Here is a 13,220-nt window from a genome sequence, read left to right as displayed (position 1 = left end):
TGACAGGAGCGTGTATGGGTTGTGCGTGGAGGGTGTAAGCAGGAAAGAAGCCGCCAGTCTCCTGAGGGCCTGTCTGCACTCCAGCCACCCTCACCTGTAATGGGTGCTGCTGGGTGTAGTGAGCTTTGCGCTGAGCTGCTAACCACAAGGCCTGTGGTTCTAAGCCACCAGCCACTCCACGGGAGAAAGGTGAGGCTATGTACTCCTGTCAAGATCTAGAGTCTCGGCAACCCAAAGGAGCAGTTCCAGCCTGTCCTAGAGGGTCACTGAGTCGAGCCGGAATCGACTCCATGGTGGTGAGTTTGGCCATGGGCCTCCCAGCATTTTAGTGAGATAGCTGCTAAGGCACACAGGAGGGGGCACCCCCCCACAAAAAAAAAAACCTGGAATTTTTAAAAGCTATGTATTTAAGTCCCCCCCCCCCCCTAAAACAATCTCATCACCTTCAAATTAGTCTCCATTGTACTTAATACATTTGTTGAATCTGAGATTCCATTCTTGGAAACATTTTTCAAACTCATCTGTTTGGATGGCTGACAGCACCTCCCTCACTTTTTTTCTTCACCACTTCTAAGTTGTCAAATCGCTGTCCTTTCATGTCCCTCGTCATTCATGGAAACAAAAAAGAAGTTATACTGAAAAAGGTCAGGTGAGCAAGGTGTGTGTGGCAAGAGAGGCATGATGTTTTTGGCCCAAAACTGGTGCACCGAGCTGGCTGCGTGAACAGGTACAAAAACCAGTCCCCTGTATGCCACAAATCAGGTCTTTTTTGTTGCACACTGTTAATGCTATCTTTTCAGAATCTCTAAATAGAAAGCTTGACCTGGTGGAATGAACTCCAAATGCACTATGAATCGACATTTTTATCCATTTGGGAAGTTGACGGATGTCCAGAACAAGGTTTGTCATCAGTCAACATTTCACCTTTTTTGAAGAAAACCACACATACACTTGAGTTTTCCCCATAGCACTGGCCTTGTAAGCTGTGTTCAACATCACAACAGTTACTGCATTTTTCCTGAGCAGGAATCAAAATTTCACAGCCGCATGCTATTCTCTTAAATTGGCCATCACAAAAAATGAGGTTTGAGTGAAACTGCTTTCATGGAAAAATTCACTGTGACCAGAGAAACTTCCCAGATGTGATTGATAAAACAATGTCTCCCTCACTGGAAGGTCCGTGGGCACCCAAACTCACAAGTTTGTACCACAACTCACTATTTCCCCAAACGAGCCTATTCCCTTAGGTGCTAGGGCACTTACCATCTACTGGGGTGGGGAGGCGGGTAGCCATGTTTAAAACAAGTGTGCTTGTTTAGATATTGTGATAGAGGTTTCTAGGCCTAAAAAACGTTATGTCCTTTTAAAACTGAGGATGTGGATGGGAACTGAGAAAGCTCTGTGGCTGGGGAGGTACTTGGATTTTGAAAGATGAATCATGGTTTACAGTCAGCCAGAGGAGGAAAGGCATTCCTGTTAGATGGACTTGATACCCCTAAGCATTCTGGGAACTGTCACCAGTTTGTAAAACTGTGGCAGGATTTCTCAGCCTCCTCACTCTACATTGTTTGGGCCCAAATCATTCCTGGTGATGGAGGCTGGCCAGTGCATTGTAGAATGGATAGCAGCATCCTTCGTCTCTGTCCTCTGGTGCCAGTAACTACCCCACCTCCTGGGAGAACCCACAGTGTCTACAGACATTACCAAATCTGCTGGAGTGGAAAAACCGTCCCAGCTGGAGAATCCCTAAAGAACAGGAGACCCAGGGAAGGAAAAATCTGGTGAGGTCAAAAGACCTTGTAACCCAACTTGCTGGAGCTTACTTAACTTGAAAAAAGGGAGTGGCCAGGGACAATCTTTCATGAGGATCATGTCTTACTCATCACCCCACAAACCAAATCCACCACCAGTGAGTCAATTCCAATTAATAGCTGGCCCTAGAGGATTTCCAAGACACTGTCTCTACAGGTGCAGACAGGCTCTTTCTCCATAGAGCAGCTGATGGGTTTGAATGGCTGGCTTTTCAGTTAGCAGCCGAATGCCTAAGCCACAGCACTACCAGGACTCCTTCTGCATCAGACAGTGCCCAGCAAAATCTGTTTCATTGAGCGGGGCATTCACTGAACACTCACCGAACATTGGGTGGATAAATGCTAGCCAGTGGGTACCACCCGCTCTTTCTCTTGCAGGCTCTCTGAAAACACCCCTGCTTGGATGCCCTGTGTATAAGACACAGCTATATTCAAGAGTCCTTCCTAAAGCGGTATTCATCTCTCTCCCCCTTCCTTTCTGAGTGACATGCACACATGGTTGCCCTTATGACAATTTTGTGAAAAGGGAAGGACGTGGAATGAAACAGGCTGTGGTTTGAGCCCAGCTCTGCCACCTGCTGGCCGAATGGATGACTTAGTCTCTGAGCCTGTTTGCACATGTACACTTGGAGAATCCCCAGAACCTCTGACTGTACGAAATAAAGTGCAAAAGCAGCTCTACCCACTCCCAGGTGGCCTCCATTGTAGAACATTTCCACAATGTCCTATGGGCCGACTGGTAGTTTCCAACTGCTGAGCTTGTGCTTAACCTCCCGAATATTTAGCCACTGTGCCACCAGGGCGCCTTCTGTGAGTACACCCTAGAACCAGGGCGCTTCGTTTTGTCTACGAATAGCAGATGGCAATGGTGGCCACATGGGTCACCTGGGCTCAGCGGGATGAATGCTTTAAGGAACAGTTTCTACACCCTCACTTTGTAAGTTCGGAAGAGCTGTACATAACCCCCCTGCACCCTCATGCCACACCAGTGCCTGGTGTTTAGAGGCACTCAAGAGGCGCCCTTTGCTCCCACTCGGTGTGCAAAGAGCAGGGAGGCTCAGAAGGATTCCCGGAGCCCTGCTACCCTTAGATTGACGAGGGTTTGTGTGTGCCGTGTTAATGCTGTTCCCGTTTCCAGGCTCTCCCGTCGGAAACCACAGCTGCACTCGAGATGGGAGTTCCGAGAGTACTGACTGGAAGTTGGTTGTGACCCTACTAGGGCTTTGTTTGTTTTCATTCTTTGGTACATTTACCAGTCTGATCCCCCTGGATGTGCCAGAGCCAACTCCATGCAGGGCAGGCCAGGGCCTCCAGACTGCTCCCCGGGTCCCCGCAGAGCCACACCTCATGGGCTATTTGCTTTGTACCTAAGTTGGTTTCACGAACCCCTGAAAAAGATACTCCCCTCCAGGCCTCCCCAAGGAAGGCTCCACAGAAGCCACTTTGTCCCCAGCCCTTGAGCCCTCCTCCTTAGGACCACACACAAAAGAGGGAGGGGTAGCAGTGTACATGTGCAAGGTTACATTAAGTGGCCCTTTTGTAAACACCACAGTTCCACATGGTATACGAAACTCACTTTGAAGCAGATAAAGGGGGCCAGGCAATTTGTTAAAAGCATGGGGTGTGTTAGTAGGTGAAAATCATGTTCTTGGGATAGCCCAGTTTCTCCAAGTTAGGGTGAGCAGCGATCTGGATCAGGGCAGGTGGGCCGCACACCAAGATGAGCGTGGACTTCCCAGGAGGAGGCAGGTGATCCTTGATCATGTCGGCAGTAATAAAGCCGATGCTGTACTTCCAGCCTGAAATTAAGTCGAAGCAGAAAAGAGCTGTGGGGCACCAGGCCAAGTCCCTGCTTCCCAGGCCCTGTCCTCCCTCTCCCAAAGCCAGGCAGAGAGCCAGGGTGCTCCACAGAGGCTTAGGAGTCCGTACTACTGTCAGGATTTGGGTGTCAGGCAGCCCTCTGCAATTCTTACCCCAAACCCCAGGCTCACTGCTGTGACCCTGAGGCCCCGATAAGTCCTGGAGAAGATAGAAAGTGTGATATAGAGCTGTATGGGATTTGTGGACATGCTCAATCAGGTGACACACTGTAGGGCAGGAAGCTGTACAAGACTAGAGCAGCTCTCTGCAATGTGGGAAAGGTTTATCTGAAGGGGAGGGTGGCCACATGGGGTGCAATGGGTGCTTGCTGGGATTGCAGCGGCTACCTGGGAATCAACATGTGAGGACTGCTGTCTGGGTGAGGAAGGAGGCGAAGGCTGCTGTTTCTGTGAGCAGCGATGTGAATGGGGAAGCAGGGCAGTGACTGTCCTGGGTCCGGATGTGTGGATTACCATGCCCTGTACAGCCATGGGAGGCCATGCAGTGGGGCCCAGTACCAGGTAAACATTTGTGCGGGAAGTGGAGTGCTACTGGTCTTTATTGCTTCATAAGCCCAAACCAGAAAAATCAAGTCACTGCCACTGAAACAATTCTGACACGTTGTGATCCTCAGTAGGGTTTCTGAAACTGTACATCTTCATGGGAGCAGACAGCCTCTTTTCCCCAGGTTGCAGCTGGTGGGTCTGAATTACCGACCTCTCTGTTAGCAGCCCAACACCTAACCCACAGCCCCGCCATGGTTCCTTCATCAATCACTCACTGCAAGCAAAAGGCTTCTGATGCAGAGTGGCCCTATAGCACAGAGTAGCTGCCCCTCTGAGTTTCTGAGACTATAACTCTCTACTGGGGTAGAAAGCCCTGTCTTTCTCCTACAGAAAGCCTGATGGTTTTGAACTGACATTGCAGTGACCAACACTCTACCACCAGGGCTCCTTTGTAAGTAGCTCATCAATCCTTCGGTTCCTACCCTCCCACACCCAAGTGGGGGCAGAGTCCAAGGCTTCAGACCGCAAACCCAGTGCTACAAAGAAAATGGTCCAGCCCCTGAGGTGGGTCAAGGGTGGGGGCTGACTCCAAGGAGGGGCGGGGGTGATCTTACCAATGGGAGGCCTGTCCAGGGTGTACCACAGCTTGAACTGATCTGAGTATGTTATGGCAATTTCTTCAAGCTCCCTTCTCAACAAGATATCCTCCTCTGACTAGAAGAGAAGCAACATTAGGAACACCTTCCAGGGACTTCCTACTGGTTCCCCATATTTCACAAATCAATGAGCACCCTCCTGCCCAAGTTGTCATTCCATCTGGAGGAGCTGCCAAAGACTCTCCGGGAAATTAGCGTGCTGCTGCTGCTCTGAACAGCCTGCTCTCACATGGATGTGGGAGCTGGAGTTGGAAGGGTGTAAATTCTAGCAGGGCAGGAGTGACTTCCAACTGGACAGACCACAGCCCAGCACGGGCAGAGGTGGCTTCATTGAGAAGCCTTACCCACACTCAGCATCAGGCAAGGCAAACCCAACTGAACAAGCCTAGTGCAGGGGCAGGAGCTTCAGCAGTGAATGCAATGGCCTAGAGAGACACTGGGAGAACAATACTGGAGAGAGGGAACAAAGCTGCCTCGTTTGGGCAGAAGGGAGCCAAAGCCAGAGGTAATTTGTCATGGGCTCAGAGTTATTGCGCAGAAGCATTTTGAGTCGTGTCCCGATAATTCTACTTTGAGGATTCCGTTTCATAAACTAAAGGCGATCAAGCCTAGGGGCAGAATTATTCATCAGAGTGTCACTCATAATCATGAAGATGGGCGATTATATAAAGACTTTTAAAGAGAGAAAAAATGCCTGGGTGGTAATGTTGAATGAAAAAAATGTTAATTATAAATATTAAAAAGACTGGAAAATACATATAATAATTTATCAGGGATATACTTATAGATTATTTCGTCTTTATGTTCTTATTTCCCAAAATTGTTCTAATGAGGACATCTATGATTTTATAATCAGAGGGGAAAAATAAGGAAGAAATAGTGCTCAGGGTTGGCTGGGGTAAACACCAAGAATTTAAAAATGAGCCCAACTAGGCTGGGTTCAGCTTCTCGGGCTTCCAGCTGCCCTGGGAGCACCCACTCAACACTCCCTCCACCATGCGCCCCAGGCGGCCAGAGCACACTCAGTTCAGAAGGATGAATGCGGCCCTGCTCAGCACACATTCCATCTGTCCACTGCCAGCTCCAGGCTGACTCGGCAGAACTGACCTGGTTGGCAAAGAGGAGGGACATCTTGGTCTTGTCCTTGGGGTTCTTGGTGATATGGCGGATGAGCTGCAGCATGGGTGTAATCCCTGGAACACAAATGGGCAGGCCAGCTTTCCTGCCTCCCTGGTGCCCACAGTCCCTCCCGGAAAGAACTGACATTTTCATGGGCCCAATTACACTTTTCCCGATGTACTTACCAAAATTCAAAGTAAGGAAATGCCCAGCATTTTGGTTTTCCTTTCTGAAGCAACAATAAACCCAGAGCCCTTCCTCATTTTAATATGGCAAAGTGGGAGCAGGATGGCTTAGCATTTAGAACTAGGTTCTCCTCCCAGCTCACTAGCTGTGTGGCTCGGGGTGAAGCATTGGCCCATCTGAGCTCTTCTGCTTCCTCATGTGTCAAACAGAAAGAAGAGTAAATGTGATCATTTTAAAAGGACCTGTTATGGCCTTAAACCACAACCATAAACCCATGGCCATGGGATCCATTCCAATCCTCGGTAATGCTACGTAGGGCTTCGGAGGCTGTGTAAATCTTTTCAGGGACAGACAGACTCATCTTTCTCCTGCAGAGTGACTGGTGTGTTTGAACTGCGGACCTTGCAGTTAGCAGTCTAATGCATCACCATTATGCCACCAGGACTCCTGAGTTCTATCATAGGGGTTCCTTAAACATGTGTTCTCTTCTTTCAGGTGCTCCGCTCAACAGATGTGGAAAGTCAGGCTTGAACTGAATCCAGGAGCCCTTGGGGATCACCCTCCTCTATGTTCCTCAGCCTGTCTTGAGAGGTTCCTATGGCTCCCAGCAGCTGCCATGTTGGTTGAGGGGAAGCAAGATACACCGAGCCAGCTCTAGGGGCCTGTCACTGACCATGATTTCCACCCATAACCACCAAGGGAGGAATCACTCAGATCAAAGTACTCCAAAGTCAGAAAGCTCTCAGGGCTCACCCTGGGGATGAAGCCCCCCAGGTGCCTCTTACCTGTGCCCCCAGCAATCATTCCCAGGTGACTGACACATTTTCTTTCAGGCTCACTTTTTTTGTCTGGTCTGATTGCAAGCCTCCCTAAAAACACAGAGGATGTTTCTGACTTCTGCAGGCCTTGTCTTGAGAGCCTTTCCTTTGGCATCCTGGAGTCACATCTATCAAAGGGCTTGTCTGCACCGCTATACGCTAGAGACGCAGGCCAGAGTGGCCTCCTTAGGGGATTGTTAGATCTTACAAGGAAAGAGAAAGGCCAGCTGAAGTCAATATGAGCCTCACGGGGCATTCTTACATAACTACAGCGGTGAGAAAATCCATGAATGTGAATAAATGCCTCAAATGTAGAGTCCATCCAACCACCCACTCATTTCTCAGTGCTATTAGGTATTGCGTCCTGTGTTGGACATAGTGATATGGGTGCCTCTCATCATTCCACTGCTTTATGGAGTTTACAATCTCACCAAGTGAATGTGTGAATGATTGGTTGGTGTGGCTGTAAATGTACTGTGTGTGAATAAATGAATGTATGAATGAAGCCTTTAAGGCAAATCCCATGTGACTCCCAATGTACAGATTTCGAGATCAACAGCACCACCCTCGGAATCTTCTCCCATAAGATGAGTGACCCAATCCAAGCCCCCCCAATACCTAGACCATGGTAGAACAGGCACCCAGTTGGCCCACGGAAGAGGACGGTGTCCCCTATATCCATGTTCTCCAAGTATTGGGTCATCTTCCCCCCTTCAGGATACTGGGGGTGTACATTTTTGAAGTAGATCTGAAAGACAAGGTCACATGGTTTTCACATCCCCAGACTTCAGGTCACAGTCACACACAGCCACAGGGAATTCAGGCGAGAAAGTCCTTTGCGCTCACAGTTGCTGCAAGCAATCCTGGAAGACACCACGGGGCTAACTGGAGCTCCACCCTTGTATGACACTGCTGCACAACAAGATCCAGGGCACGTGTCCCTTAGGAAAGAGGCCCTCTGCCTTCACTCTAGCACCCCTTGGCCCTCAACAGCTTCCATGAGTTTGAGGCAGCTGGGCAGTGGTGACCCCATTTACCTTTATAATGAAGTCCACAAAGCCTCTGTCCTCATCACTGGAGACCGGGGTATAAGGCCTGATCACCAGATCATCATTAATTTGGGCCAAGAGATGGACATGGTTCCCTACAGAAAAGGAATCAAATGTCAGTCTGAGCAGGGCGAGCATAAAGGGGAGACAGCAATCCCCTAAGTCCTGGACTTCAGGGAGATGGGCAGCAGGGTACCTGGTGGGAGGGAAAGACCAGGAGGATGTTTTGTGCTCTAGGCCTGGCCTTGCCACTCCTGTACTACCTGGGCAAATCACTTCTCTGGGTTTTAGTGTCCTCCTCTGTAAAGACGTGATGCCTACGGCGCCCCAAGCATAGTGTGGTTGTGAGATCCAGGTACAGGAAGCCTACTGGGCTTATGGTGTCAACGTGCTTTGTGGAGCAGGAAGAACCAACTGAAGCTACAAGGTAACTATTAAAAGTTACAGAAAAGAGCATATCCTTATTTAAACAAAATATAGGCTACTTCTATCAGTGGGGTCTGGGAATAAGTCACAGGTCTGGGCTCCTAGGCACTCGAGGCCCACCAGATACGGACACACATGGACCAGGCGTTCTAGAAAGTGCATTGTGTCTTCATGGATGTCAACAGGATGCTGTTGAGAGGCGGCAGGTTTTTTGTTTTTTAAAATCATTTTATTGGGGGCTCTTACAGATCTTATAACAATCCATGCATCAATTGTATCAAGCACATTTGTACATATATTGCCATCATAATTTTCTAAACATTTTCTTTCTGTTTGAGCCCTTGGCATCAGCTCCTCTTTTCCCCCTCCTTCACCTATCTTCCCACCATTGTGAGCCGTTGATAAATTATGAATTATTTTCATAATATCAGCTGTTCAGTTTTCACTGCATAATTCTCCCCCTCCAAGGGCAGAAGTGAGGAGCCCTGGTGGCACAGTGGTTATACGTTGGGCATCTAACGCCTGAGGTCAGTTGGTCAAAACCACCAGCCACTCTGAAGGAAAAAGATGAAGCTTTCTACTCTTGTAAAGAGTTGCAGTCTTGGAAACCTACAGGGGCTAGTAAGGTCGTTATGAGTCAGAAGTGACTACATGGCAGTGAGTTTTGTTTTTGTTTTACTTTTACAGTAGAAGTGATTTGTCCAGGTGTAGCCAGACACCTATGACTAATTACTACATTCTAAGTATGGAACGATGTACTGGGCTTCCCAGTTTCTGGTCCATCCAAACTGGGAGACTTAAGTGTCTCAGGTAATTAGTAGGAAGGGCAAAAGTGGCAGTTAAGAGATGCTAAGAGCTGGAGGCAAGAGAAAGTCTCTGGCTAGAGTTTCCCAGGAAGTAGAAATTGTGCGCACAGGAAACTGATAAAGAAGGCGCAGATATGTAGAAAGGAGAGAGCTAGGGAGAGACAGAGCAAAAAGGAAGAGGACAGGAAAGCAGAAAGGGGTGGGGTGGTGTAGAAGTGCAGGTCCTTCAAGTTGTGTTCGGAGCATACTTGAGTCTTTGAAGAGGTCCTGAAGCCTGAGGCACAAACACTTTAGGTTAAGAAAAGCAAGGCTCAAGGCTCTGGTCTGGGCCTAGCTAGCCACCAGGGATACCTGGGAACACATGCCTAAGGCGGCTTCTCTCAAACTGTGAACCTGGAATGGCTCTTTTAAATGTAACCAACCCGAACCTGGCATAGCTGTGTCCCCAGAGCAAACTGACTGCCTGGCTTGTTCCTCAGGCCCCATCTCTCGGAGCCCTCACAGAAGACTTCTGGAAGCTTCTATCAGTTTGTCCCAACTAATTTTGCAGTGCCCACACCAGGTTTGAAGAGGAGCCTCGTGGCATAGTGGGTTCTGTGTTGTGCAGCTGATCACAAGGTTAGCTGTTCAAAACCAGGGAGAAAGATATGACTTTCTAGTTCCAATTCCGCCTCAGAAACCCATAGGGGCAGTTCTACTCTGTCCTACATGGTCACTAAGAGAACAGATTCAATGACAGTGACAGGAAGTGACAGTACAAGTGAGAAGAGGATGGGCCAAGGCAGGTTCTAAGAAATTCTATTTCACAATTTTTTTTTTGTTGCTCTTTGAGGCTTCTTGCCAAGAGGACAGCCCCACAAGCCAGACAGGGATGGAAGGTAGCCAGACAGCGAGCTCTGATGGATTCAGAAGTAAAAAGGGGGCTGAGTGCATAATTTCCCCAACTAGTCTAGACAAGTTCAGTGTTATCCTGTGCACACATCCTGTGCACACATGGCAAGCAGGCCGTGGATTAGGGCCACCATCACGGAGGCAAGTTGCACTAACTTTCTACGAAGCTTCTCTGGACCTCCAGGTCCTGAGAATCAACCCAAACTAAACTCACTGCCATTGAACTGCCCTTATGGGTTTCTGGTCTATAATTCTTTATGGGAGTAGAAAGCCTCCTCTTTCTCCCAAGGTGGACCTAGTGATTTCAAACTGCTGACCTTGCAGTGTCACCTCCTAGACCACAGGGCTCCTGGGTCTGGCTGAGGTTTTTCTACCTCACGGGACCCTGGTGGCAAAGTGGATCACTCAGTGAGCTTCTAGCCACAGAGTTCGTGCTTCAAACTCGAGCTGCTCTGGGGAAAAGGATGAGGCTGTCTACTCACGAAAATCTAATCTTAGAAACCCAAAGAAGCAGTTCTAATTGGTCCAATTGGATTGCTATGAGTCAGAATCATTGGCAGTGAATTTGGTTTGGAATACTGATTTGAGCCATCAAATTCTGATGGCTATAGAAAACAGGCCATCATTCTGAACCTTAAAATAGTGAGGGTTAGTTCCCCCAATGGGTTACGTTCTAGTATTGTTCTAAGGTTCCTACAGAAAAAACGCATGGTGGTTGGAGAAGAGCTATCTGATTTGTAGTCTCTAGAATGGTAAGAAAATAGATCTCTGTTCTTTAAAGCCACACACTTGTAGTGCTTTTTATTGCAACAGTAAGAAATCAAGATGCCTATGTATGCACAGAATTTCCCAGTTTCTAAACTTTCACATCTTTCAAGCAATTTAGCCTCATAATGGCCTAAGGGCCTGGGAAATGGAATTTCATAAACAGGCTCTGAGAGCTTGAGGGACTTGCCTCAGGTCACCCAGCAAGGAACCTGGGATGAGAGGCTTGGTTTTGGTACTTTTTTTTTTAACTTTGTGGTGAACTGAGTGAAGGTTTAAAAAGAAAATCCGTTTTCCCTTAAGCGGTGCATACACATTTTGTTTCACATCACTGATGCATGTCCCACAATGGAGTAGCGCTTATTCTATTTCCTCCCTGTGTTTACCATTCCCATTCCTCCTCCTTTCTGACCCCTCTGGCCTTCAGAACAGTCTTGGGGCAAATGCTGCTCTTCTACCGCAGATGGTTGATGATTCTAAGGACTGGGTGCCTCCCTGGTGTGATTGTCCATCTTACAGACCTCTTAGGTGGCTGAAAACTGAACCACGAGGGCAAGTTCAGGTGCAGGTCTGAAGGATGACTACGGGCCATATTCTCGGGGGTCCCACCACTCTGTATGAGAATTGTAAGCCTGGTCCTTTTCTTTCTTTTAATGATTTTGAGAACCCCCCACCCCCCATTTTTGGGATGAGATTTTTGATCTCTGACCTCCAGTCTCACCTCTGACACTGGCTCATGGAGGCATGACTTTTGTGTGGGGCTACACTGAACAAAGAGAAGAGGGGCTCTACTACCTCCAAGCCCATCTCCCCATCCCGTGTGCTCAGAAGACTAGCTGTGCTTCTGCTAGGAATAGCAGCTAGCGCTGCCAGTCTCCAGGCCAGATGATGACACCAAGTCCCGCTCACCTACAGGCAGCCCTAAGAAATGGTCCGCCGAGGGCAGTCCGAAGCGAAACCTCCGGGTATTGTGGCTGATTTCCTAAAAACCAGAAAAAATACAAGGATTAGAAACCTTGCTGGGCAGCTCAGATGCTGGGGGTGGGGTGGGGAGGAGAGAACTTCATTTGATGCTTCCCCAGCTTATGCAAAAAAGGGGAGTGGGTCACAAACCGGTGGCCATGACATTTCTAACTGCCCTCCCTGCCCAGTCCATTCCGCAAGACTCTTGTCCCCTACTGGCAGGGGCAGGGTGGTCCAATCCAGTACCTCTTTCTCAATCAAGGGCAGAGGGTACTTGGCTTCAGGATCCTGCAAGGTGATCAGCTTTCTTCTCCTTGAGTTCCTGGTCTTCAGGGCCACCATGACCACGGTCAGGCCAATGACAGTGATGGCCAGGAGCAGGGACGGGTCCTGAACAGACACAATGGGAGCAGAGCAGCCCCTTCCTCAGGCTCAGTGCACCCTCCCCCCACAAAAAGCATTAGAAGATACCAAGTTATGCCTGAAACAAACAAACTAGGCAGAAGGAAACGACCTAAAACAGAAGGCAGCTTAGCCCACAGTGCGAAAAGGATCAGCACCTGGCCCAGGCCAGGTACATGGTGATGGAAGCCCAGCAGGCTCCTTTCGGCCTGTTTGTCTTTCAGCGTGGCTACATTGAAAAGAATCCGCTCCTTGAAGTGGAAGGGGGGAGGGCCACTTTTTGCTCTGATGTCACTGCTTCTAAATAGGCAATTCCGAATGGAGACCGCAGCCCCCAGGAGCAAAAATGGGGCTAGGGCTGTAGGCGGTGGGCTGAAGACGCCATCCCACCAAGGTGGCTGCAGCTCAGGGTGGCCCGGGGCTTGGGCTCACCTCTCCCGCTCGGGCTTGGCTAGGACTGGACTTTTCCTAGGGGGTGCTGCCTGACCTCACTGCCTCCGTGCACACTGCTTCCGTGCATGCTCCCAGGGGTGGTGACGGAGGCCTGTGCACTCATCGGCCAGCGGCTGGGCCACACGTTGGTCTGTCCCTGCGGCCCAGCCCCCCAGCGCTGCCAGGCTCATGCCCTGACCCTAGCTAGATACAGGGCAGAGTGGTGGGGTGGGGCGGACACCCCCACGTCAAGTCGGTGGCACGTGTGGATCTGGAGTCCCCACTCTCCACCCAGCCTGGCAGGCCGACTGGCCTCCCACCCATCCCGGCGCCCTCCTTGGCCCTCTGGGTTGGGGTGGGGGGGCCTGGCCTGGCCTGAGCGGAGCTGGCCTTTCTAGGCCTGAGCTCCACTGTCCGCCCCATCCGGCTCCATCGGGCTTCCCAGCAGTCTGAGCTCCGCTGGCCCCGCCGGGCCCCCCACCCTGCCCCCTGGACGCACCCGTAATGGGAAGGCGCAGCCGAACATGCCG

At 49.8% G+C, this 13,220-nt stretch overlaps 1 protein-coding gene across 1 annotated transcript; it reads right to left on the bottom strand.

The window, feature by feature from the left end:
* Positions 1-3,192: 3,192 nt before the first annotated feature.
* LOC101646962 (NADH-cytochrome b5 reductase 2) lies at positions 3,193-13,216 on the bottom strand. The gene is made up of 9 exons (XM_045290934.1): positions 13,190-13,216; positions 12,103-12,246; positions 11,803-11,875; positions 7,994-8,100; positions 7,575-7,704; positions 6,924-7,007; positions 5,941-6,026; positions 4,792-4,891; positions 3,193-3,610 (listed from the first exon to the last, which is right to left on the bottom strand). Exons 1-9 carry the CDS (start codon positions 13,214-13,216, stop codon positions 3,438-3,440), a joined length of 924 nt encoding a protein of 307 aa, XP_045146869.1. The 3' UTR covers positions 3,193-3,437.
* Positions 13,217-13,220: the final 4 nt, after the last annotated feature.

The sequence above is a fragment of the Echinops telfairi genome, unplaced genomic scaffold (assembly GCF_000313985.2).
Source record: "Echinops telfairi isolate 266 unplaced genomic scaffold, ASM31398v2 ScPeMD7_60;HRSCAF=208, whole genome shotgun sequence".
In the NCBI taxonomy this organism is placed as follows: Eukaryota; Metazoa; Chordata; class Mammalia; order Afrosoricida; family Tenrecidae; genus Echinops; species Echinops telfairi.
Note: the sequence above shows the minus strand (reverse complement) of the source record. Positions and strands in the feature narration are given on the sequence as shown.

What these genes read in the sequence shown, in the direction of transcription:
- LOC101646962 (XM_045290934.1), bottom strand. Translation starts at nt 13,216, where the DNA reads ATGTTCGGCTGCGCCTTCCCATTACGG. An exon ending in TTGTGGACTTCATTATAAAG is followed by an intron (nt 7,705 to 7,993) that starts GTAAATGGGGTC and finishes CTTGTCTTTCAG; the next exon opens with ATCTACTTCAAAAATGTACA. An exon ending in CCCTCCTCTTTGCCAACCAG is followed by an intron (nt 4,892 to 5,940) that starts GTCAGTTCTGCC and finishes CTTCTCTTCTAG; the next exon opens with TCAGAGGAGGATATCTTGTT.